Below are 24,722 nucleotides of genomic sequence, written 5' to 3' on the forward strand. Positions count from 1 at the left end.
ATAATAACGATATCACTTCGAAAATGCCCATTTCCCTTCCTTTGTGGGCCTGAGAGAGAGATCGAGGTCGTCCATTTGTATTCAAAGTTTCATCCTTTGACTATTTAATCATGATCGTGTGAAAACTGGCTGGATCATCTGGCAAGTCCGATGAGTGCACTTTCGTCCAGAACTAGCCGACCATTGACCATGTATCTTTTCTTGTCTATAAAACATAGTTTTGTTATTATAAGTTGGAGAATTGTAATCATAGTAGATCCCTTGTATCTATCTTGCTTTCTGTCTCGCCCTTCTGAAAAGAACAGTGTCTCACACTGTCTTCACAGTGTCTTCACGTATAGGCTACTATGTGACAACGCTGGAATTTAACAGTGTCAGGATGATTTTGTATTGACTTGTGTTGCTTTTTTACAAAGAGTTCACATAGTAATGTTCTGCTCACATTGGGAATTAATGATTTACACTGTGAGTTGGTGATTCACAATGTCTTCATTATGTTAAAACACTCGAAATTGATAGAGTGAAGAGATTTCACACTGTGTTCACAATGTGTTCACCCTATGCTCCACATTGTGTTTCACACTCTGGGACACTGTTTTCTTCCAGCAATGCTAACTAATTACCAGTGAATGTTGAGACCACAATGAGATCTTTATTTCTGTCAGTGTGATATCGACATCTTCTATTATCAATCATTTTTATTCCATAAATCCTTTCTCATTAAGATTACATCGGTTTTGCCATTTAAAAGTCCCTAGTACTTTCTTTGAGTTGCACATACTGTAAATGGGTTTATTTGTACAGTTTCTTTTTCTGAGGGCAAATGAGCTTTCATGGACTTAAACAACCTATTTCTCTCACACACTATAAACACACAATCACCCTCACAAAATAAGCCACAGACGCAGTGCCGCCTTTCATCAATTGTACGGAAGAGATAGTTACTGCCACATTACCGGGACAGAACTTTGCTATCGTGGATATTCCGCCCCCGTACGTATCGGATAACGGTTCGGTTACATACACCAACGGCACTTCAGACTTGGAACTTACTATCGGAACACACGAGGTCTTATTTCAAGCTACGGACGATGCCGGAAATACAGCTTCGTGTACTACCCGAGTCGTTGTGGAAGGTAAATTGATTTCGATATTTGTTTTATTTCAACATAAGTTATATGTTAGTAATTATATTTTCGTGTAATTTTCTGCACATTTCTCCACATACATAAGAAACGCGGTAGGACACATAGAATATGCAAATGTGAAATAGTAAGATACAAAATGTAGACCTATAGATAACGTGGGAAGAGTTATAACTTATAACGATAAAGCTCATCCTGATAGATAATTAGGCAAAACAATGAAACAAATTCAAACAACATCATATGCGAGCTCAGGAGCAATAACATACATGAGAGTGTCGTCGTTCACTAACCTGAACATAAGTGATGAAAGAAAATAAACCTTTTTTTTCAGCTAATATTGACAAGACCCGTCCATGAATTTCTAATAGAACAAGCCCAGGACAAAGTCATGTTCATTTTTTTTAATGAAGGAGTTAATGTGAATGTGCCTTGGAAATGGCGCGTACGCACAATTCACTGTATATCACGTAGATGAATATAATATGAATCTAATTCACCTCGACAAGTCGGTCATTATAATAAATTACTATTTAAAAATCTCATTTGACGATTTTGAGGTATTGATAGTTTAAAAGCGTACTGGTTTATCTTTATTCTTCATATGGCTGTTTTCAAAATTTACATCTGTTTTATAACAAAAAAAATGTAACTGGAGACACGTATTCTGCCAGCCAAACAAGTTTCTCAAAAAAGAAGAAGAAAAGATTACAATGATTCCTAAATTTAAATCTAACTAACAGTTAGTTACCCATCTTCCTTTTGACAGAAACTTGATAGTCGGTGTCAGTCCTTAATATCACTTTCGCACTATTATCTCATTAGATCGTGAATCGCCGAATGTAACCTGTCCCGATGACATCACACAGTCGACAGATCCGGGACTCTATAGCGCCAGTGTCACGTGGCCAAATCCTAACATTACAGACAACTCTGGAAATTTCACAATCGATTCGAGTCATGTCCCAGGTAGCACCTTCCCTCCAGACACCACGTCGGTCACCATAAATGCAGTGGACGCCAGCCAGAATAGAGCCTCTTGCACATTCAACATCACCGTAGTCGGTAACATGTCTACCTTGATTATGTTAATCATGTCTTTCAAAAACTAAATACACGATAGTCTTTTGAAGCAGTTATAAAGTTGTTTACAGTAAAGACCCAAAACGTAGTGTGGGAGTTACAGTGCATTGCACAAGCTGCCAATGTTGTAATAGTGATATCTTGTGAATGAACTAATATCAGATCTAGCACTTACGGCCTACTTCTGCAATCTATAATGTACAAACGCGGGTTGTCTTCGGGCAATGTTGAATTTTAACCCTGTAAAATACAACCATATATCTTACCATGGTGTCCTTTTCACAAGCCTAGATCTACTATAATGATTGCTAAGAAACATGCCAGGTATTTACTTAGCCTAGATTGAGCCGAGATGGCACACGAATTCGATATGCCGAGGATATCTGTTTGGAACAGACATAAGATGAAATCATTCACCTTACATTCAGATATACTCGATATAACGTTATGGAATTTCTTGAGTTCCCACTGCGTGAATTATGTGACTTATTTACCTTCAATGAATGCCTTTTTTCAGACACTGAGCCACCAGTCGTCAACTGCTCTGATAGAATAGTTGTCTCAACGTTGCCAGGTTTGAACTACTCGATAGTCAGCATACCATCTCCTGTAGTCACTGATAATTCTCTTCTGGAACCAGTTACCAGTAATGATACTCTCACAGCTGAACTCCCCATTGGCGTCTTCGACGTCGAGCTATCAGCGACAGACCTGGCGGGAAACGAGGAAACTTGTTTTGTGAGAGTCGAGGTACAAGGTAGGTACTGCAGACGACAGGGGCAAAGAGTTCTGCCACTCCATGTTACAGTTCATTTCGATAGAAGGATTAGGGTATGTACAATCCAAATAAAGTAATGAGAGTGATTTTGTTAGTGGTAGTTTATCGGACATGAAATCAGAAAACCATGGGATGAAAATGCCTTCACAAATCAGTGTTATTCACCCCAACCATGTTAAAGTTACAGATGATTGCAATGCATCACAAGCCTCACTCGATATGTACACAAAGCTTCACCTTCTCTCACACTGAGTGAAGTTACAATTCATAAGACCCGAGTTTATAGCAATTAATCAACCATGATGGTGTTGTAAAAGTCAAAGAATCATAATTTCGGAGAACTGGTTATAGACGTTCAACTATCTATCGAAAACATTTTTTCTTTGCTTTGTTTTGTTTAGGTTTTCATGTCATATTCTCACTTCGTATTAGGAAATTATGAACGATTTTTAATGATTGTGCGTTCGAGTTTACTTTATTTGTCAAGGTCAGCTAGAACATGGACTACTATGTCAAGGTAAGGATAGAGAGGAATTCTGGGTATTCAAGGGAAGCGGGGTAGGAGTGCAGGAGACGTGACTATAATCATATCACATGGTCCTCGCTTAAAAAAGAAAAAGACAGCATGAAATCTATGATGGACAGAAATGCTGTTCAAATAGTCATGCAGTAGAGGCGATATTTAAGCGCTTAGCTTTGGATGCGATCGATTCTCAAAGTACCAGTAATAATGCATGCAATGTACAAACCCTTGCATCACGCACACTATCCAACTGATGGCCTCAGAAGACTTCACCTCCCAAGCCCTCTCGTTTCTCTTTTCCCTCAGTAGGAATGTACAAGTGCTGAAATTATGGATGTGATGCTCTCCTCAATGTGCACTGACCTCTCAAACACGACAGGTTTTGTTACTGAAAGAAGTCGCATTAATTGCCAAGCGTCAAAGATCGCAGGCCAAGTTTCTCCCTTGAATTACGGAATGGAACAAAAAAAATATAAAGAAATTAATTTTCTATCATCGAAGTCACATTCAAGTGTAAGAATGTAACCTGAATTACATGAATCATCTTTCTGCAGATCGAGAGTCTCCCAACATCACTTGTCCTGATGATATCCTGGAGGTTCTGCAGCCTAATTCATCATCTGTCAACATCACTTGGTCCGTTCCGGCTGTGGTAGACAACTCGGGCGAATTCACCTACCCAGTTTCTGTTCCGGAGTCCGGATCACTCTTTGGTATCGGAAATACCATGGTGAACGTGTCGTCGGCAGATCCTAGTGGAAATGTCGGAAGCTGCCAGTTTGTAGTCATTGTGACTGGTAAGAAATTATTGTACATCTTGTGTCTTTTCGTTACCCTAAATACAGTATATATATGACACGTGTCTCCCCAGTATGAATGCCCAACTGTGTATTCTTTCATCACGGCGGTGATGTTGGCTCAGTCGGTAGCGCGTCTGTCTCACAATCACGCGGCCCGGGATTGAACCCGAGTCTGGACTGGGCAATGTTGTGTGTAAGCACACCGTCTCCTCTAGCAAGAGGCGAAACACTTTGTCCCTCGGATAGGACATAAAAAGGAGGACCCATGTATGAGACAGTAACAACTCATGCACGTAAAAGATCCCGCTTCATTCATTCATCGGAAAGAGCAGGGTGTTTTCCCCGGTGAAGTGGTCCCACATCACATCCGGCCAATTATCTGGACCCCGTGGAAGACCAGCTTAATGTAGCTGAATATGGGCTATCCAGCCATCTCTCATATGGAAATGAACAAACAAACAAAACAAACAAACACTGCAGCCCATATACAATGTTCACCAGAACTGGATTGCCAGGTAAGACTTAAATTTGATTTACCACACCTCGGTGGCAACGAATTCATCATGATGTTGCTTGCTGTGTATTTTTTATGCCTAATTAAACAGAAACGTCTGGCGCTGGGCACTTTGCACTTGAGACATGAAACAAAGCGTACAGGAAAAGAGATTGAATGGGAATATGTTGGTTGCCAAACCCCGTCTTTTCCCAATTGACAGCAATATAAGCGCTCTGGAGGCAACGTGACCATGATTCCTTAGTCCATGTTATTACATTATAGTCTGTGATTGCCACAGCGCAGCGAGGAGGCTCAGTGGCTTGTACAAGCAAAAGAAAAGGATAGCAGTACCATCGACTCCATCCGGTTGAGCAATGGGTCCAAAGGGGTCTTTGGTACAGGTTACAGCCAAAGCTGCGAGAAGACTGCCAAAATCTTAAAAACAAAACAAAACAAAACCAAAAAACACTCAAATTTGTCACCAAGCCTCGATATAATCACCATCACAAGAATATGTAATCTTAACAGATGGACAACATGCGAACATTCCCGGCCACAGAACCCTTTATTACACAAAATGCAAAAAGTTCTTGAAAAGCCAGGAACACTCTAATAAGTGTACTTTCAGTGTTATTTTTGACACATCTAAATAGTGTGTCCCATCCAGCCAAGACCAGATTCGGAACGGTCTTAGATTTTGATCTTCCTTTTGAAGACTCATGGTCAAATTGTCTATGTATTTGACAGGTATTTTTGCCAGTGTGATAGAATGTAAACAAATTAATGGACGGACACCACCTCCAAGAGCTCCACAAAGCTTCCACCTCTACCTATTCAACCGCACCCCCCCCCCCCCCCCCAACCCGGCTGTCGCCCCCTATTCACTTTGTTCTAATGGGTAGGCCCTACTTAGTCTGTCTTGAACAAGAAAAAATATCCTGCTAGTTTGAACTTCGGGCTGATGAAGACACGCCTCAAGTGAATTTTCCGTGCGTGCGACCGGTGCTGTCCGTCAGTCTACCCTGGCACATACGCCGCTTATCGGGGGTACGCAGCTGTGTGGCCAAGACCATACTGGAGGCAATGGAGTAGCGAGAAACGTATCCGAGAAACGTCCTGTCCTTGGGAAAACGAACTGTACTCCTCCAAAATAGCGTTAGGTCCCGATGCTGGGCAGGAGTGAGCCAGCCAGCCAGCCAGCCAATCACCGATCTTATCCCCACGCCTCTGTCCACACAGGAAAGCGAAACTACGGGAACGGGAGTCCGAGTGCGGGGACTGTTACATGTAACTTTGAAAGACAAATTGAGTCATGATAATTTCAATTATTGATTACATAATTAGTGACATACTTGTAGAATGGACCCCACCACCGTCTCTCTTTACTAAGTAATACGGCAGCTTACCTGCTATACTCATGAATACACCCCCCCCCCCCATGTGGTGTTCAATATGGTGCTTTCTCGCCAGGTCAAATACTAAGGAATGTGGCCCCACCAAACGGCGCTTACGCATGATTGATACAGCAGCAGGGCCAATTTCCACTGCATAAAATGTAGCAATACATGTTACATAAATGTAGTGGCCGCTTTCTGTCCCTCCTTTTAATGCTTTCTTCATTTTATCCTTGGAAATATTCCTTATGACAGATGACATTACCATAGGTAACAACCCTACACTACCCTATAGTACCTTGCTTGTACTGCCGACCAGTATCACTAGGTAGCCAACAAGCTGCACGAGCCAGTGGGGCCCATTTCACGATTTTCTCCAGCAGATTATTGACCCCAGTGAATGATTAATTATCAAAAAATTTTAATATTCAATTTTCAATTCAATATTCTACGTTGCTCATAATCAACTCAACCAAGATTCACATATAGGACTGACTTAATCTGGGAGTCGTAAAGAAGAGTAAGCTCTCCTTTCACAAATGTTTTTCCCCGCTGTTTGCCTTGCGTTTCATCGACTCTCCTTTACATTTACCCTTTTCGTAACTTTTCAGATAACCAGCAGTCTCGCGTCTTTCATCACTAATGAAATTGCCGTACATTTTCGACTTTCAATAGCTCTATGGTTCTGTACGGCACTATACAGACAACAGTGGTAGTGATCCATGACCGTGAAGAATTGCTATTGCACTGTGTATTACAGTATTGCTGCATGCAATACTATTACACTTTGTAATACAAATAGCAAGTTCTCAGCCCCTTTTGGTCGAAAGTGTGAATTTCACGTTTGAAGTTTTCGTATTCCTTGAAATAAGATTTATCAAATTTTAAGTGCCCTATAAATGCACATGACAAAGCTCTATTCAAATCATACAAAACATGCAGTTCGATTAAAATTCGATTTAGCGCAATTTGGAAACAAGCCTTATCATTTGTGTCTTTGTTGGAGGTGAGAATAGAATGTTGAAAAAATATCAAATTGCTTGCACCGTCTATCTCATCTCTTGTGTTTAAAATGTCATGACCCGTATAATCCTCCCTGTAAACATTATTCCATTATAGACCATAACTCCATGATTTAAGGATTATTTGTAACAACAAAAATAAATTGTACGAATACTACTGGAACTGGGTGTGATCGAGCATTCAGAACCAGAGCAGCTTGAAGTTTCACGAAGCATTTTAACAGTTCCGTGATTTAAACTCCTGTTCATACATCGGATGGCACTACTACAGTTGCAACCACGCAGTCGACACCAACGGAATCGATAACCACAGCGGAAACAACTTCGGCTACTACAGGTAGGAATAGTACAGGGGTGGATCCAGGGAGGACGGCAACCGGCGCACGCCCCCCTTTTATTTTTTGTTAAAAGAAAATAAATAAAAAGAAAAAAATGGGGGAGGGGTGCGTGCGCCCCCCATTTAATTTTGTAAACGCGCCCCCTCTTTACGAAATTCCTGGATCCGCCCCTGTAGTAGGCCCTACTGCATCACTTTCGATCCTATAAAATAAGGTTTAGTGAAAGAGAGTATTGAATATGATATCAGCACTCCAAATTAGTATCCAAAGTACTCTTATGGATGGTTTATTTTATTCTTACTTGCTTGTACTCAATTACTAGCACTGTGTCATTGTTGTGGGTGAGAGAAGATAGAGAAGATGTTAAAGGACATTAAATTCCTTACACCGACTGGCCAGTCCCTTTGTGTTTACAATGTCCGAAACTGCATCCTCTTTGCAAACGTAATCATTTAAAAACCATCACTCAGGATTTATAGGTTGCTTGTAACAACAGAACGGAACTGTACGAATATAACTAACAATGACATTGAAATCTAAAGATTTTTGCTGGGTTCAAACTTGTGTTAAAAATAAACGTACCTACGTTATTGTTCAGTTATTCACAATTGTGTTATGAAGAGCTATTTTCATATGTTAATATGCCTAATTAAGGTTTGTGTGCTTTGATTTTAGTAACCATGTCTTCATGCATTACAACATTTTGCTGGTATATAAAAAAATGTGATACAGATTCATCAATTGGGAATAAGATGTAGTATAGGTATAGGTGGTAGGACATTAGGAACAGGTTGGGATAGGATTATATAGGATTAGGATTAGGGTGCATTAATTCCAGAATAAGCCTGTATAATCTCCTAACTATATATACATATATTCGAATACCCAATTAAAAAAAAAAAAAAAAAAAACATTATACGTTTTTAAAAGGTTTTCTGGACTTTGCAGACGGATATGAAAGGTTCTCTAAACGTTCTGGAACGGGTCATACGATTTTTTTGATACCTTCTTCAAACTTTTTTGAACGTTTTAGACGGTTTTGAAAGGTTTTTTTGGACGTCCGTAAAACGTCCACAGAACGTTTTGAATATTCTTCAAAGGTTTTACTGACGTCTATAACGTCCAAAAGGTTTTCTGCAGGTCCTTGAAAATTTCGAAAGTTTTTTTTTAATTGTTTTTTTAGATGTTAAAAACGTTTTTATAGCGTCCATTTGAAACGTTTTAGATACGTCGAATTTGAATTGAAATTTGAATTTGAACCTTCCACAAAAAGACGTTCTGAAAACGTTTGGACAAAACGTCCAAATAACGAAATTTGAACGTTTCAAGAACGTTCAGAAAACGTCCAAATGTTAGCTGGGTAGGGCTACCGCTACTTCATTTGAGGCACTTGCAAATACGGTAGCAAAAGAATGATATGGGACAAAATGTTAGTAATCAAAAATACTGTTCAACGTACTCTCCTTGATGGTCTATTTGACTCGTGCATTGATTGTTCAAAATGTGTTCATTTGCATAATTGTTGGAAGTGACAATAGGAAAGGGAAATGTTGAAAAATATCAAATTGCTTGCACCAACTACCCCATCTCTTTTGTTTTTCTCTTTTTGTTCCATGACCAGTATCATCCTCCTTGTAAACATTATTCCATTATAGATCATCACTCCACGATATAATGATTATTTGCACACAAAAAAATGAATTGTACGCATACTGCCGAAACTGGGTGAGATTTAGCATTTACAACTAGAAGTTCCACGCAGCATTTCAACAGTTCCATTATATAACTCCTATTCAAACATCAGATGGGACTACTAAAGTTGCAACCACGCAGTCGACACCTACGGAATCGATAACCACAGCGGAAACAACTTCGGCTACTACAGGTAGGAATAGTAGGCCCTACTGCATCACTTTCGATCCTATAAAATAAGGTTTAGTGAAAGAGAGTATTGAATATGATATCAGCACTCCAAATTAGTATCCAAAGTACTCTTATGGATGGTTTATTTTATTCTTGCTTGTACTCAATTACTAGCACTGTATCATTGTTGTGGGTGAGAGAAGATAGGGAAGATGTTAAAGGACATTAAATTCCTTACACCGACTGGCCAGTCCCTTTGTGTTTACAATGTCCGAAACTGCATCCTCTTTGCAAACGTAATCATTTAAAGAACATCACTCAGGATTTATAGGTTGCTTGTAACAACAGAACGGAACTGTACGAATATAACTAACAATGACATTGAAATCTAAAGATTTTTGCTGGGTTCAAACTTTATGTGTTAAAAAATAAACGTACCTACGTTATTGTTCAGTTATTCACAATTGTGTTATGAAGAGCTATTTTCATATGTTAATATGCCTAATTAAGGTTTGTGTGCTTTGATTTTAGTAACCATGTCTTCACGCATTACAACATTTTGCTGGTATATAAAAAAATGTGATACAGATTCATCAATTGGGAATAAGATGTAGTATAGGTATAGGTGGTAGGACATTAGGAACAGGTTAGGATAGGATTATATAGGATTAGGATTAGGGTACATTAATTCCAGAATAAGCCTGTATAATCTCCTAACTATATACATATATTTGAATACCCAATTAAAAAAAAAAAAACCATTATACGTTTTTAAAAGGTTTTCTGGACTTTGCAGACGGATATATAAGGTTCTCTAAACGTTCTGGAACGGGTCATACGATTTTTTTATACCTTCTTAAAACTTTTTTGAACGTTTTAGACGGTTTTGAAAGGTTTTTTTGGACGTCCGTAAAACGTCCACAGAACGTTTTGAATATTCTTCAAAGGTTGTACTGACGTCTATAACGTCCAAAAGGTTTTCTGCAGGTCCTTGAAAATTTCGAAAGTTGTTTTTAATTGTTTTTTTAGCTGTTAAAAACGTTTTTATAGCGTCCATTTGAAACGTTTTAGATACGTCGAATTTGAATTGAAATTTGAATTTGAACCTTCCACAAAAAGACGTTCTGAAAACGTTTTGACAAAACGTCCAAATAACGAAATTTGAACGTTTCAAGAACGTTCAGAAAACGTCCAAATGTTAGCTGGGTAGGGCTACCGCTACTTCATTTGAGGCACTTGCAAATACGGTAGCAAAAGAATGATATGGGACAAAATGTTAGTAATCAAAAATACTGTTCAACGTACTCTCCTTGATGGTCTATTTGACTCGTGCATTGATTGTTCAAAATGTGTTCATTTGTATAATTGTTGGAAGTGACAATAGGAAAGGGAAATGTTGAAAAATATCAAATTGCTTGCACCAACTACCCCATCTCTTTTGTTTTTCTCTTTTTGTTCCATGACCAGTATCATCCTCCTTGTAAACATTATTCCATTATAGATCATCACTCCACGATATAATGATTATTTGCACACAAAAAAATGAATTGTACGCATACTGCCGAAACTGGGTGAGATTGAGCATTTACAACTAGAAGTTCCACGCAGCATTTCAACAGTTCCATTATATAACTCCTATTCAAACATCAGATGGGACTACTAAAGTTGCAACCACGCAGTCGACACCTACGGAATCGATAACCACAGCGGAAACAACTTCGGCTACTACAGGTAGGAATAGTAGGCCCTACTGCATCACTTTCGATCCTATAAAATAAGGTTTAGTGAAAGAGAGTATTGAATATGATATCAGCACTCCAAATTAGTATTCAAAGTACTCTTATGGATGGTTTATTTTATTCTTGCTTGTACTCAATTACTAGCACTGTATCATTGTTGTGGGTGAGAGAAGATAGGGAAGATGTTAAAGGACATTAAATTCCTTACACCGACTGGCCAGTCCCTTTGTGTTTACAATGTCCGAAACTGCATCCTCTTTGCAAACGTAATCATTTAAAGACCATCACTCAGGATTTATAGGTTGCTTGTAACAACAGAACGGAACTGTACGAATATAACTAACAATGACATTGAAATCTAAAGATTTTTGCTGGGTTCAAACTTTATGTGTTAAAAAATAAACGTACCTACGTTATTGTTCAGTTATTAACAATTGTGTTATGAAGAGCTATTTTCATATGTTAATATGCCTAATTAAGGTTTGTGTGCTTTGATTTTAGTAACCATGTCTTCATGCATTACAACATTTTGCTGGTATATAAAAAAATGTGATACAGATTCATCAATTGGGAATAAGATGTAGTATAGGTATAGGTGGTAGGACATTAGGAACAGGTTAGGATAGGATTATATAGGATTAGGATTAGGGTACATTAATTCCAGATTAAGCCTGTATAATCTCCTAACTATATACATATATTTGAATACCCAATTAAAAAAAAACCATACGTTTTTAAAAGGTTTTCTGGACTTTGCAGACGGATATGAAAGGTTCTCTAAACGTTCTGGAACGGGTCATACGACTTTTTTATACCTTCTTTAAACTTTTTTGAACGTTTTAGACGGTTTTGAAAGGTTTTTTTGGACGTCCGTAAAACGTCCACAGAACGTTTTGAATATTCTTCAAAGGTTTTACTGACGTCTATAACGTCCAAAAGATTTTCTGCAGGTCCTTGAAAATTTCGAAAGTTTTTTTTTTTAATTGGTTTTTTAGATGTTAAAAACTTTTTATAGCGTCCATTTGAAACGTTTTAGATACGTCGAATTTGAATTGAAATTTGAATTTGAACCTTCCACAAAAAGACGTTCTGAAAACGTCCAAATGTTAGCTGGGTAGGGCTACCGCTACTTCATTTGAGGCACTTGCAAATACGGTAGCAAAAGAATGATATGGGACAAAATGTTAGTAATCAAAAATACTGTTCAACGTACTCTCCTTGATGGTCTATTTGACTCGTGCATTGATTGTTCAAAATGTGTTCATTTGCATAATTGTTGGAAGTGACAATAGGAAAGGGAAATGTTGAAAAATATCAAATTGCTTGCACCAACTACCCCATCTCTTTTGTTTTTCTCTTTTTGTTCCATGACCAGTATCATCCTCCTTGTAAACATTATTCCATTATAGATCATCACTCCACGATATAATGATTATTTGCACACAAAAAAATGAATTGTACGCATACTGCCGAAACTGGGTGAGATTCAGCATTTACAACTAGAAGTTCCACGCAGCATTTCAACAGTTCCATTATATAACTCCTATTCAAACATCAGATGGGACTACTAAAGTTGCAACCACGCAGTCGACACCTACGGAATCGATAACCACAGCGGAAACAACTTCGGCTACTACAGGTAGGAATAGTAGGCCCTACTGCATCACTTTCGATCCTATAAAATAAGGTTTAGTGAAAGAGAGTATTGAATATGATATCAGCACTCCAAATTAGTATCCAAAGTACTCTTATGGATGGTTTATTTTATTCTTGCTTGTACTCAATTACTAGCACTGTATCATGGTTGTGGGTGAGAGAAGATAGGGAAGATGTTAAAGGACATTAAATTCCTTACACCGACTGGCCAGTCCCTTTGTGTTTACAATGTCCGAAACTGCATCCTCTTTGCAAACGTAATCATTTAAAGACCATCACTCAGGATTTATAGGTTGCTTGTAACAACAGAACGGAACTGTACGAATATAACTAACAATGACATTGAAATCTAAAGATTTTTGCTGGGTTCAAACTTTATGTGTTAAAAAATAAACGTACCTACGTTATTGTTCAGTTATTAACAATTGTGTTATGAAGAGCTATTTTCATATGTTAATATGCCTAATTAAGGTTTGTGTGCTTTGATTTTAGTAATCATGTCTTCATGCATTACAACATTTTGCTGGTATATAAAAAAATGTGATACAGATTCATCAATTGGGAATAAGATGTAGTATAGGTATAGGTGGTAGGACATTAGGAACAGGTTAGGATAGGATTATATAGGATTAGGATTAGGGTACATTAATTCCAGATTAAGCCTGTATAATCTCCTAACTATATACATATATTTAAATACCCAATTAAAAAAAACCCATACGTTTTTAAAAGGTTTTCTGGACTTTGCAGACGGATATGAAAGGTTCTCTAAACGTTCTGGAACGGGTCATACGACTTTTTTATACCTTCTTTAAACTTTTTTGAACGTTTTAGACGGTTTTGAAAGGTTTTTTTGGACGTCCGTAAAACGTCCACAGAACGTTTTGAATATTCTTCAAAGGTTTTACTGACGTCTATAACGTCCAAAAGATTTTCTGCAGGTCCTTGAAAATTTCGAAAGTTTTTTTTTAATTGGTTTTTTAGATGTTAAAAACTTTTTATAGCGTCCATTTGAAACGTTTTAGATACGTCGAATTTGAATTGAAATTTGAATTTGAACCTTCCACAAAAAGACGTTCTGAAAACGTTTGGACAAAACGTCCAAATAACGAAATTTGAACGTTTCAAGAACGTTCAGAAAACGTCCAAATGTTAGCTGGGTAGGGCTACCGCTACTTCATTTGAGGCACTTGCAAATACGGTAGCAAAAGAATGATATGGGACAAAATGTTAGTAATCAAAAATACTGTTCAACATACTCTCCTTGATGGTCTATTTGACTCGTGCATTGATTGTTCAAAATGTGTTCATTTGCATAATTGTTGGAAGTGACAATAGGAAAGGGAAATGTTGAAAAATATCAAATTGCTTGCACCAACTACCCCATCTCTTTTGTTTTTCTCTTTTTGTTCCATGACCAGTATCATCCTCCTTGTAAACATTATTCCATTATAGATCATCACTCCACGATATAATGATTATTTGCACACAAAAAAATGAATTGTACGCATACTGCCGAAACTGGGTGAGATTGAGCATTTACAACTAGAAGTTCCACGCAGCATTTCAACAGTTCCATTATATAACTCCTATTCAAACATCAGATGGGACTACTAAAGTTGCAACCACGCAGTCGACACCTACGGAATCGATAACCACAGCGGAAACAACTTCGGCTACTACAGGTAGGAATAGTAGGCCCTACTGCATCACTTTCGATCCTATAAAATAAGGTTTAGTGAAAGAGAGTATTGAATATGATATCAGCACTCCAAATTAGTATCCAAAGTACTCTTATGGATGGTTTATTTTATTCTTGCTTGTACTCAATTACTAGCACTGTATCATTGTTGTGGGTGAGAGAAGATAGGGAAGATGTTAAAGGACATTAAATTCCTTACACCGACTGGCCAGTCCCTTTGTGTTTACAATGTCCGAAACTGCATCCTCTTTGCAAACGTAATCATTTAAAGACCATCACTCAGGATTTATAGGTTGCTTGTAACAACAGAACGGAACTGTACGAATATAACTAACAATGACATTGAAATCTAAAGATTTTTGCTGGGTTCAAACTTTATGTGTTAAAAAATAAACGTACCTACGTTATTGTTCAGTTATTAACAATTGTGTTATGAAGAGCTATTTTCATATGTTAATATGCCTAATTAAGGTTTGTGTGCTTTGATTTTAGTAACCATGTCTTCATGCATTACAACATTTTGCTGGTATATAAAAAAATGTGATACAGATTCATCAATTGGGAATAAGATGTAGTATAGGTATAGGTGGTAGGACATTAGGAACAGGTTAGGATAGGATTATATAGGATTAGGATTAGGGTGCATTAATTCCAGAATAAGCCTGTATAATCTCCTAACTATATATACATATATTCGAATACCCAATTTAAAAAAAAAAAAAAAAACATACGTTTTTAAAAGGTTTTCTGGACTTTGCAGACGGATATGAAAGGTTCTCTAAACGTTCTGGAACGGGTCATACGATTTTTTTGATACCTTCTTAAAACTTTTTTGAACGTTTTAGACGGTTTTGAAAGGTTTTTTTTGGACGTCCGTAAAACGTCCACAGAACGTTTTGAATATTCTTCAAAGGTTTTACTGACGTCTATAACGTCCAAAAGGTTTTCTGCAGGTCCTTGAAAATTTCGAAAGTGATTTTTTAATTGTTTTTTTAGATGTTAAAAACGTTTTTATAGCGTCCATTTGAAACGTTTTAGATACGTCGAATTTGAATTGAAATTTGAATTTGAACCTTCCACAAAAAGACGTTCTGAAAACGTTTTGACAAAACGTCCAAATAACGAAATTTGAACGTTTCAATAACGTTCAGAAAACGTCCAAATGTTAGCTGGGTAGGGCTACCGCTACTTCATTTGAGGCACTTGCAAATACGGTAGCAAAAGAATGATATGGGACAAAATGTTAGTAATCAAAAATACTGTTCAACGTACTCTCCTTGATGGTCTATTTGACTCGTGCATTGATTGTTCAAAATGTGTTCATTTGCATAATTGTTGGAAGTGACAATAGGAAAGGGAAATGTTGAAAAATATCAAATTGCTTGCACCAACTACCCCATCTCTTTTGTTTTTCTCTTTTTGTTCCATGACCAGTATCATCCTCCTTGTAAACATTATTCCATTATAGATCATCACTCCACGATATAATGATTATTTGCACACAAAAAAATGAATTGTACGCATACTGCCGAAACTGGGTGAGATTCAGCATTTACAACTAGAAGTTCCACGCAGCATTTCAACAGTTCCATTATATAACTCCTATTCAAACATCAGATGGGACTACTAAAGTTGCAACCACGCAGTCGACACCTACGGAATCGATAACCACAGCGGAAACAACTTCGGCTACTACAGGTAGGAATAGTAGGCCCTACTGCATCACTTTCGATCCTATAAAATAAGGTTTAGTGAAAGAGAGTATTGAATATGATATCAGCACTCCAAATTAGTATCCAAAGTACTCTTATGGATGGTTTATTTTATTCTTACTTGCTTGTACTCAATTACTAGCACTGTGTCATTGTTGTGGGTGAGAGAAGATAGAGAAGATGTTAAAGGACATTAAATTCCTTACACCGACTGGCCAGTCCCTTTGTGTTTACAATGTCCGAAACTGCATCCTCTTTGCAAACGTAATCATTTAAAAACCATCACTCAGGATTTATAGGTTGCTTGTAACAACAGAACGGAACTGTACGAATATAACTAACAATGACATTGAAATCTAAAGATTTTTGCTGGGTTCAAACTTGTGTTAAAAATAAACGTACCTACGTTATTGTTCAGTTATTCACAATTGTGTTATGAAGAGCTATTTTCATATGTTAATATGCCTAATTAAGGTTTGTGTGCTTTGATTTTAGTAACCATGTCTTCATGCATTACAACATTTTGCTGGTATATAAAAAAATGTGATACAGATTCATCAATTGGGAATAAGATGTAGTATAGGTATAGGTGGTAGGACATTAGGAACAGGTTGGGATAGGATTATATAGGATTAGGATTAGGGTGCATTAATTCCAGAATAAGCCTGTATAATCTCCTAACTATATATACATATATTCGAATACCCAATTAAAAAAAAAAAAAAAAAAAACATTATACGTTTTTAAAAGGTTTTCTGGACTTTGCAGACGGATATGAAAGGTTCTCTAAACGTTCTGGAACGGGTCATACGATTTTTTTGATACCTTCTTCAAACTTTTTTGAACGTTTTAGACGGTTTTGAAAGGTTTTTTTGGACGTCCGTAAAACGTCCACAGAACGTTTTGAATATTCTTCAAAGGTTTTACTGACGTCTATAACGTCCAAAAGGTTTTCTGCAGGTCCTTGAAAATTTCGAAAGTTTTTTTTTAATTGTTTTTTTAGATGTTAAAAACGTTTTTATAGCGTCCATTTGAAACGTTTTAGATACGTCGAATTTGAATTGAAATTTGAATTTGAACCTTCCACAAAAAGACGTTCTGAAAACGTTTGGACAAAACGTCCAAATAACGAAATTTGAACGTTTCAAGAACGTTCAGAAAACGTCCAAATGTTAGCTGGGTAGGGCTACCGCTACTTCATTTGAGGCACTTGCAAATACGGTAGCAAAAGAATGATATGGGACAAAATGTTAGTAATCAAAAATACTGTTCAACGTACTCTCCTTGATGGTCTATTTGACTCGTGCATTGATTGTTCAAAATGTGTTCATTTGCATAATTGTTGGAAGTGACAATAGGAAAGGGAAATGTTGAAAAATATCAAATTGCTTGCACCAACTACCCCATCTCTTTTGTTTTTCTCTTTTTGTTCCATGACCAGTATCATCCTCCTTGTAAACATTATTCCATTATAGATCATCACTCCACGATATAATGATTATTTGCACACAAAAAAATGAATTGTACGCATACTGCCGAAACTGGGTGAGATTTAGCATTTACAACTAGAAGTTCCACGCAGCATTTCAACAGTTCCATTATATAACTCCTATTCAAACATCAGATGGGACTACTAAAGTTGCAACCACGCAGTCGACACCTACGGAATCGATAACCACAGCGGAAACAACTTCGGCTACTACAGGTAGGAATAGTAGGCCCTACTGCATCACTTTCGATCCTATAAAATAAGGTTTAGTGAAAGAGAGTATTGAATATGATATCAGCACTCCAAATTAGTATCCAAAGTACTCTTATGGATGGTTTATTTTATTCTTGCTTGTACTCAATTACTAGCACTGTATCATTGTTGTGGGTGAGAGAAGATAGGGAAGATGTTAAAGGACATTAAATTCCTTACACCGACTGGCCAGTCCCTTTGTGTTTACAATGTCCGAAACTGCATCCTCTTTGCAAACGTAATCATTTAAAGAACATCACTCAGGATTTATAGGTTGCTTGTAACAACAGAACGGAACTGTACGAATATAACTAACAATGACATTGAAATCTAAAGATTTTTGCTGGGTTCAAACTTTATGTGTTAAAAAATAAACGTACCTACGTTATTGTTCAGTTATTCACAATTGTGTTATGAAGAGCTATTTTCATATGTTAATATGCCTAATTAAGGTTTGTGTGCTTTGATTTTAGTAACCATGTCTTCACGCATTACAACATTTTGCTGGTATATAAAAAAATGTGATACAGATTCATCAATTGGGAATAAGATGTAGTATAGGTATAGGTGGTAGGACATTAGGAACAGGTTAGGATAGGATTATATAGGATTAGGATTAGGGTACATTAATTCCAGAATAAGCCTGTATAATCTCCTAACTATATACATATATTTGAATACCCAATTAAAAAAAAAAAAACCATTATACGTTTTTAAAAGGTTTTCTGGACTTTGCAGACGGATATATAAGGTTCTCTAAACGTTCTGGAACGGGTCATACGATTTTTTTATACCTTCTTAAAACTTTTTTGAACGTTTTAGACGGTTTTGAAAGGTTTTTTTGGACGTCCGTAAAACGTCCACAGAACGTTTTGAATATTCTTCAAAGGTTGTACTGACGTCTATAACGTCCAAAAGGTTTTCTGCAGGTCCTTGAAAATTTCGAAAGTTGTTTTTAATTGTTTTTTTAGCTGTTAAAAACGTTTTTATAGCGTCCATTTGAAACGTTTTAGATACGTCGAATTTGAATTGAAATTTGAATTTGAACCTTCCACAAAAAGACGTTCTGAAAACGTTTTGACAAAACGTCCAAATAACGAAATTTGAACGTTTCAAGAACGTTCAGAAAACGTCCAAATGTTAGCTGGGTAGGGCTACCGCTACTTCATTTGAGGCACTTGCAAATACGGTAGCAAAAGAATGATATGGGACAAAATGTTAGTAATCAAAAATACTGTTCAACGTACTCTCCTTGATGGTCTATTTGACTCGTGCATTGATTGTTCAAAATGTGTTCATTTGTATAATTGTTGGAAGTGACAATAGGAAAGGGAAATGTTGAAAAATATCAAATTGCTTGCACCAACTACCCCATCTCTTTTGTTTTTCTCTTTTTGTTCCATGACCAGTATCATCCTCCTTGTAAACATTATTCCATTATAGATCATCACTCCACGATATAATGATTATTTGCACACAAAAAAATGAATTGTACGCATACTGCCGAAACTGGGTGAGATTGAGCATTTACAACTAGAAGTTCCACGCAGCATTTCAACAGTTCCATTATATAACTCCTATTCAAACATCAGATGGGACTACTAAAGTTGCAACCACGCAGTCGACACCTACGGAATCGATAACCACAGCGGAAACAACTTCGGCTACTACAGGTAGGAATAGTAGGCCCTACTGCATCACTTTCGATCCTATAAAATAAGGTTTAGTGAAAGAGAGTATTGAATATGATATCAGCACTCCAAATTAGTATTCAAAGTACTCTTATGGATGGTTTATTTTATTCTTGCTTGTACTCAATTACTAGCACTGTATCATTGTTGTGGGTGAGAGAAGATAGGGAAGATGTTAAAGGACATTAAATTCCTTACACCGACTGGCCAGTCCCTTTGTGTTTACAATGTCCGAAACTGCATCCTCTTTGCAAACGTAATCATTTAAAGACCATCACTCAGGATTTATAGGTTGCTTGTAACAACAGAACGGAACTGTACGAATATAACTAACAATGACATTGAAATCTAAAGATTTTTGCTGGGTTCAAACTTTATGTGTTAAAAAATAAACGTACCTACGTTATTGTTCAGTTATTAACAATTGTGTTATGAAGAGCTATTTTCATATGTTAATATGCCTAATTAAGGTTTGTGTGCTTTGATTTTAGTAACCATGTCTTCATGCATTACAACATTTTGCTGGTATATAAAAAAATGTGATACAGATTCATCAATTGGGAATAAGATGTAGTATAGGTATAGGTGGTAGGACATTAGGAACAGGTTAGGATAGGATTATATAGGATTAGGATTAGGGTACATTAATTCCAGATTAAGCCTGTATAATCTCCTAACTATATACATATATTTGAATACCCAATTAAAAAAAAACCATACGTTTTTAAAAGGTTTTCTGGACTTTGCAGACGGATATGAAAGGTTCTCTAAACGTTCTGGAACGGGTCATACGACTTTTTTATACCTTCTTTAAACTTTTTTGAACGTTTTAGACGGTTTTGAAAGGTTTTTTTGGACGTCCGTAAAACGTCCACAGAACGTTTTGAATATTCTTCAAAGGTTTTACTGACGTCTATAACGTCCAAAAGATTTTCTGCAGGTCCTTGAAAATTTCGAAAGTTTTTTTTTTTAATTGGTTTTTTAGATGTTAAAAACTTTTTATAGCGTCCATTTGAAACGTTTTAGATACGTCGAATTTGAATTGAAATTTGAATTTGAACCTTCCACAAAAAGACGTTCTGAAAACGTCCAAATGTTAGCTGGGTAGGGCTACCGCTACTTCATTTGAGGCACTTGCAAATACGGTAGCAAAAGAATGATATGGGACAAAATGTTAGTAATCAAAAATACTGTTCAACGTACTCTCCTTGATGGTCTATTTGACTCGTGCATTGATTGTTCAAAATGTGTTCATTTGCATAATTGTTGGAAGTGACAATAGGAAAGGGAAATGTTGAAAAATATCAAATTGCTTGCACCAACTACCCCATCTCTTTTGTTTTTCTCTTTTTGTTCCATGACCAGTATCATCCTCCTTGTAAACATTATTCCATTATAGATCATCACTCCACGATATAATGATTATTTGCACACAAAAAAATGAATTGTACGCATACTGCCGAAACTGGGTGAGATTCAGCATTTACAACTAGAAGTTCCACGCAGCATTTCAACAGTTCCATTATATAACTCCTATTCAAACATCAGATGGGACTACTAAAGTTGCAACCACGCAGTCGACACCTACGGAATCGATAACCACAGCGGAAACAACTTCGGCTACTACAGGTAGGAATAGTAGGCCCTACTGCATCACTTTCGATCCTATAAAATAAGGTTTAGTGAAAGAGAGTATTGAATATGATATCAGCACTCCAAATTAGTATCCAAAGTACTCTTATGGATGGTTTATTTTATTCTTGCTTGTACTCAATTACTAGCACTGTATCATGGTTGTGGGTGAGAGAAGATAGGGAAGATGTTAAAGGACATTAAATTCCTTACACCGACTGGCCAGTCCCTTTGTGTTTACAATGTCCGAAACTGCATCCTCTTTGCAAACGTAATCATTTAAAGACCATCACTCAGGATTTATAGGTTGCTTGTAACAACAGAACGGAACTGTACGAAGTAAGCTCATTGATTGGTTTAACCAAAGAAAGTGTGTTTTGGTCTATGTACTGTACTAAATATGTGTTATATGGCTTCAAAGGGGACCAACAAGACCCAACAAGCTGCAGGTAATATGAGACGTCAATATGGCGGACAGGTTTTATTGACATCTCTGATTTCAAGTGACTTGCCTAATTAGATAGAAGCCAACATCAAAATACTTCATTTTCTTCTCTGACAGTTTTTTATATTCAAAGTATATAAAAAATGTATCACAAAGTACAACACACAGCTATATGAACATGTATGTAAATTAATATTTGTGTACTTTAGATAGGGTGCTTCCAAATTAATGCCACAATTAATTTGGTGTGCTATAATCTTCAGGTTAAGTGTTATTTTATATGTGTTAGATACTGTACACGATTACTTCAAACATTTGAATTCACAATTTTCATAGTTTTAACCATAAAAGACTGGGGTCTCAACGTTTTGTGTGATATTTCCGCGGTTTTTATTATTTTTTTATCAATTTTCTTTTTGTGACTGAGCTAAGCCAGACCTAGTTCAGTTGCAAAAAAAAAAAGAATAATAAAATATAATAAAATGCCCATCAGGATTATCTTTTTTTCTTTGAACTTTTGTGCAACATTTGATACCTATTTTGTAAAAATAAAAGTAAAAGACCTTTACGAAATAATCTCATGTCGGTAATGAAATCTCATGTAAGCGTCAAATTTGAGAATTTCTGAGATTTGTGTACAAACACACGGAAAATTGCGTTTCATGCGTAAAATCAATTTTTGGCTTAAAATTTTGTTATTTGTCTCAGTTTTAGGTAATATTCATATGATATCTATTAAAATTAAATAGTCAAACAACACCAATAGAAAAAAACTCATGAATTTAAGACATAAGATTGTCATTTTAACATTGACACAATGTCTACCATGCACAGTCTCATATTACCTGCACATGCAGGTAATATGAGACTTCTGCGATGATGTCATAATTTGCATATAACTAACAATGACATTGAAATCTAAAGATTTTTGCTGGGTTCAAACTTTATGTGTTAAAAAATAAACGTACCTACGTTATTGTTCAGTTATTCACAATTGTGTTATGAAGAGCTATTTTCATATGTTAATATGCCTAATTAAGGATTGTGTGCTTTGATTTTAGTAACCATGTCTTCACGCATTACAACATTTTGCTGGTATATAAAAAAATGTGATACAGATTCATCAATTGGGAATAAGATGTAGTATAGGTATAGGTGGTAGGACATTAGGAACAGGTTAGGATAGGATTATATAGGATTAGGATTAGGGTACATTAATTCCAGATTAAGCCTGTATAATCTCCTAACTATATACATATATTTAAATACCCAATTAAAAAAAAAACCATACGTTTTTAAAAGGTTTTCTGGACTTTGCAGACGGATATGAAAGGTTCTCTAAACGTTCTGGAACGGGTCATACGACTTTTTTATACCTTCTTTAAACTTTTTTGAACGTTTTAGACGGTTTTGAAAGGTTTTTTTGGACGTCCGTAAAACGTCCACAGAACGTTTTGAATATTCTTCAAAGGTTTTACTGACGTCTATAACGTCCAAAAGATTTTCTGCAGGTCCTTGAAAATTTCGAAAGTTTTTTTTTAATTGGTTTTTTAGATGTTAAAAACTTTTTATAGCGTCCATTTGAAACGTTTTAGATACGTCGAATTTGAATTGAAATTTGAATTTGAACTTTCCACAAAAAGACGTTCTGAAAACGTTTGGACAAAACGTCCAAATAACGAAATTTGAACGTTTCAAGAACGTTCAGAAAACGTCCAAATGTTAGCTGGGTAGGGCTACCGCTACTTCATTTGAGGCACTTGCAAATACGGTAGCAAAAGAATGATATGGGACAAAATGTTAGTAATCAAAAATACTGTTCAACGTACTCTCCTTGATGGTCTATTTGACTCGTGCATTGATTGTTCAAAATGTGTTCATTTGCATAATTGTTGGAAGTGACAATAGGAAAGGGAAATGTTGAAAAATATCAAATTGCTTGCACCAACTACCCCATCTCTTTTGTTTTTCTCTTTTTGTTCCATGACCAGTATCATCCTCCTTGTAAACATTATTCCATTATAGATCATCACTCCACGATATAATGATTATTTGCACACAAAAAAATGAATTGTACGCATACTGCCGAAACTGGGTGAGATTTAGCATTTACAACTAGAAGTTCCACGCAGCATTTCAACAGTTCCATTATATAACTCCTATTCAAACATCAGATGGGACTACTAAAGTTGCAACCACGCAGTCGACACCTACGGAATCGATAACCACAGCGGAAACAACTTCGGCTACTACAGGTAGGAATAGTAGGCCCTACTGCATCACTTTCGATCCTATAAAATAAGGTTTAGTGAAAGAGAGTATTGAATATGATATCAGCACTCCAAATTAGTATCCAAAGTACTCTTATGGATGGTTTATTTTATTCTTGCTTGTACTCAATTACTAGCACTGTATCATTGTTGTGGGTGAGAGAAGATAGGGAAGATGTTAAAGGACATTAAATTCCTTACACCGACTGGCCAGTCCCTTTGTGTTTACAATGTCCGAAACTGCATCCTCTTTGCAAACGTAATCATTTAAAGAACATCACTCAGGATTTATAGGTTGCTTGTAACAACAGAACGGAACTGTACGAATATAACTAACAATGACATTGAAATCTAAAGATTTTTGCTGGGTTCAAACTTTATGTGTTAAAAAATAAACGTACCTACGTTATTGTTCAGTTATTCACAATTGTGTTATGAAGAGCTATTTTCATATGTTAATATGCCTAATTAAGGTTTGTGTGCTTTGATTTTAGTAACCATGTCTTCACGCATTACAACATTTTGCTGGTATATAAAAAAATGTGATACAGATTCATCAATTGGGAATAAGATGTAGTATAGGTATAGGTGGTAGGACATTAGGAACAGGTTAGGATAGGATTATATAGGATTAGGATTAGGGTACATTAATTCCAGAATAAGCCTGTATAATCTCCTAACTATATACATAT

General features: G+C 36.4%; 1 protein-coding gene across 1 annotated transcript in view; it reads left to right on the plus strand.

The window, feature by feature from the left end:
• Window positions 1-1,091: 1,091 nt before the first annotated feature.
• Window positions 1,092-24,722, plus strand: part of LOC139741285 (hyalin-like) — an 85,782-nt gene continuing 62,151 nt past the window's right edge. The window contains exons 1-4 of the mRNA XM_071651875.1: window positions 1,092-1,136; window positions 2,015-2,210; window positions 2,746-2,985; window positions 4,084-4,326. Coding sequence (XP_071507976.1) covers window positions 1,092-1,136; window positions 2,015-2,210; window positions 2,746-2,985; window positions 4,084-4,326 — 724 coding nt within the window. The remainder of the gene's footprint in view (window positions 1,137-2,014; window positions 2,211-2,745; window positions 2,986-4,083; window positions 4,327-24,722) is intronic.

Source organism: Diadema antillarum, unplaced genomic scaffold (genome assembly GCF_040938485.1).
Source record: "Diadema antillarum isolate AM-2024a unplaced genomic scaffold, OU_Dant_1.0 seq00000915_RagTag, whole genome shotgun sequence".
Classification (NCBI taxonomy): domain Eukaryota; kingdom Metazoa; phylum Echinodermata; class Echinoidea; order Diadematoida; family Diadematidae; genus Diadema; species Diadema antillarum.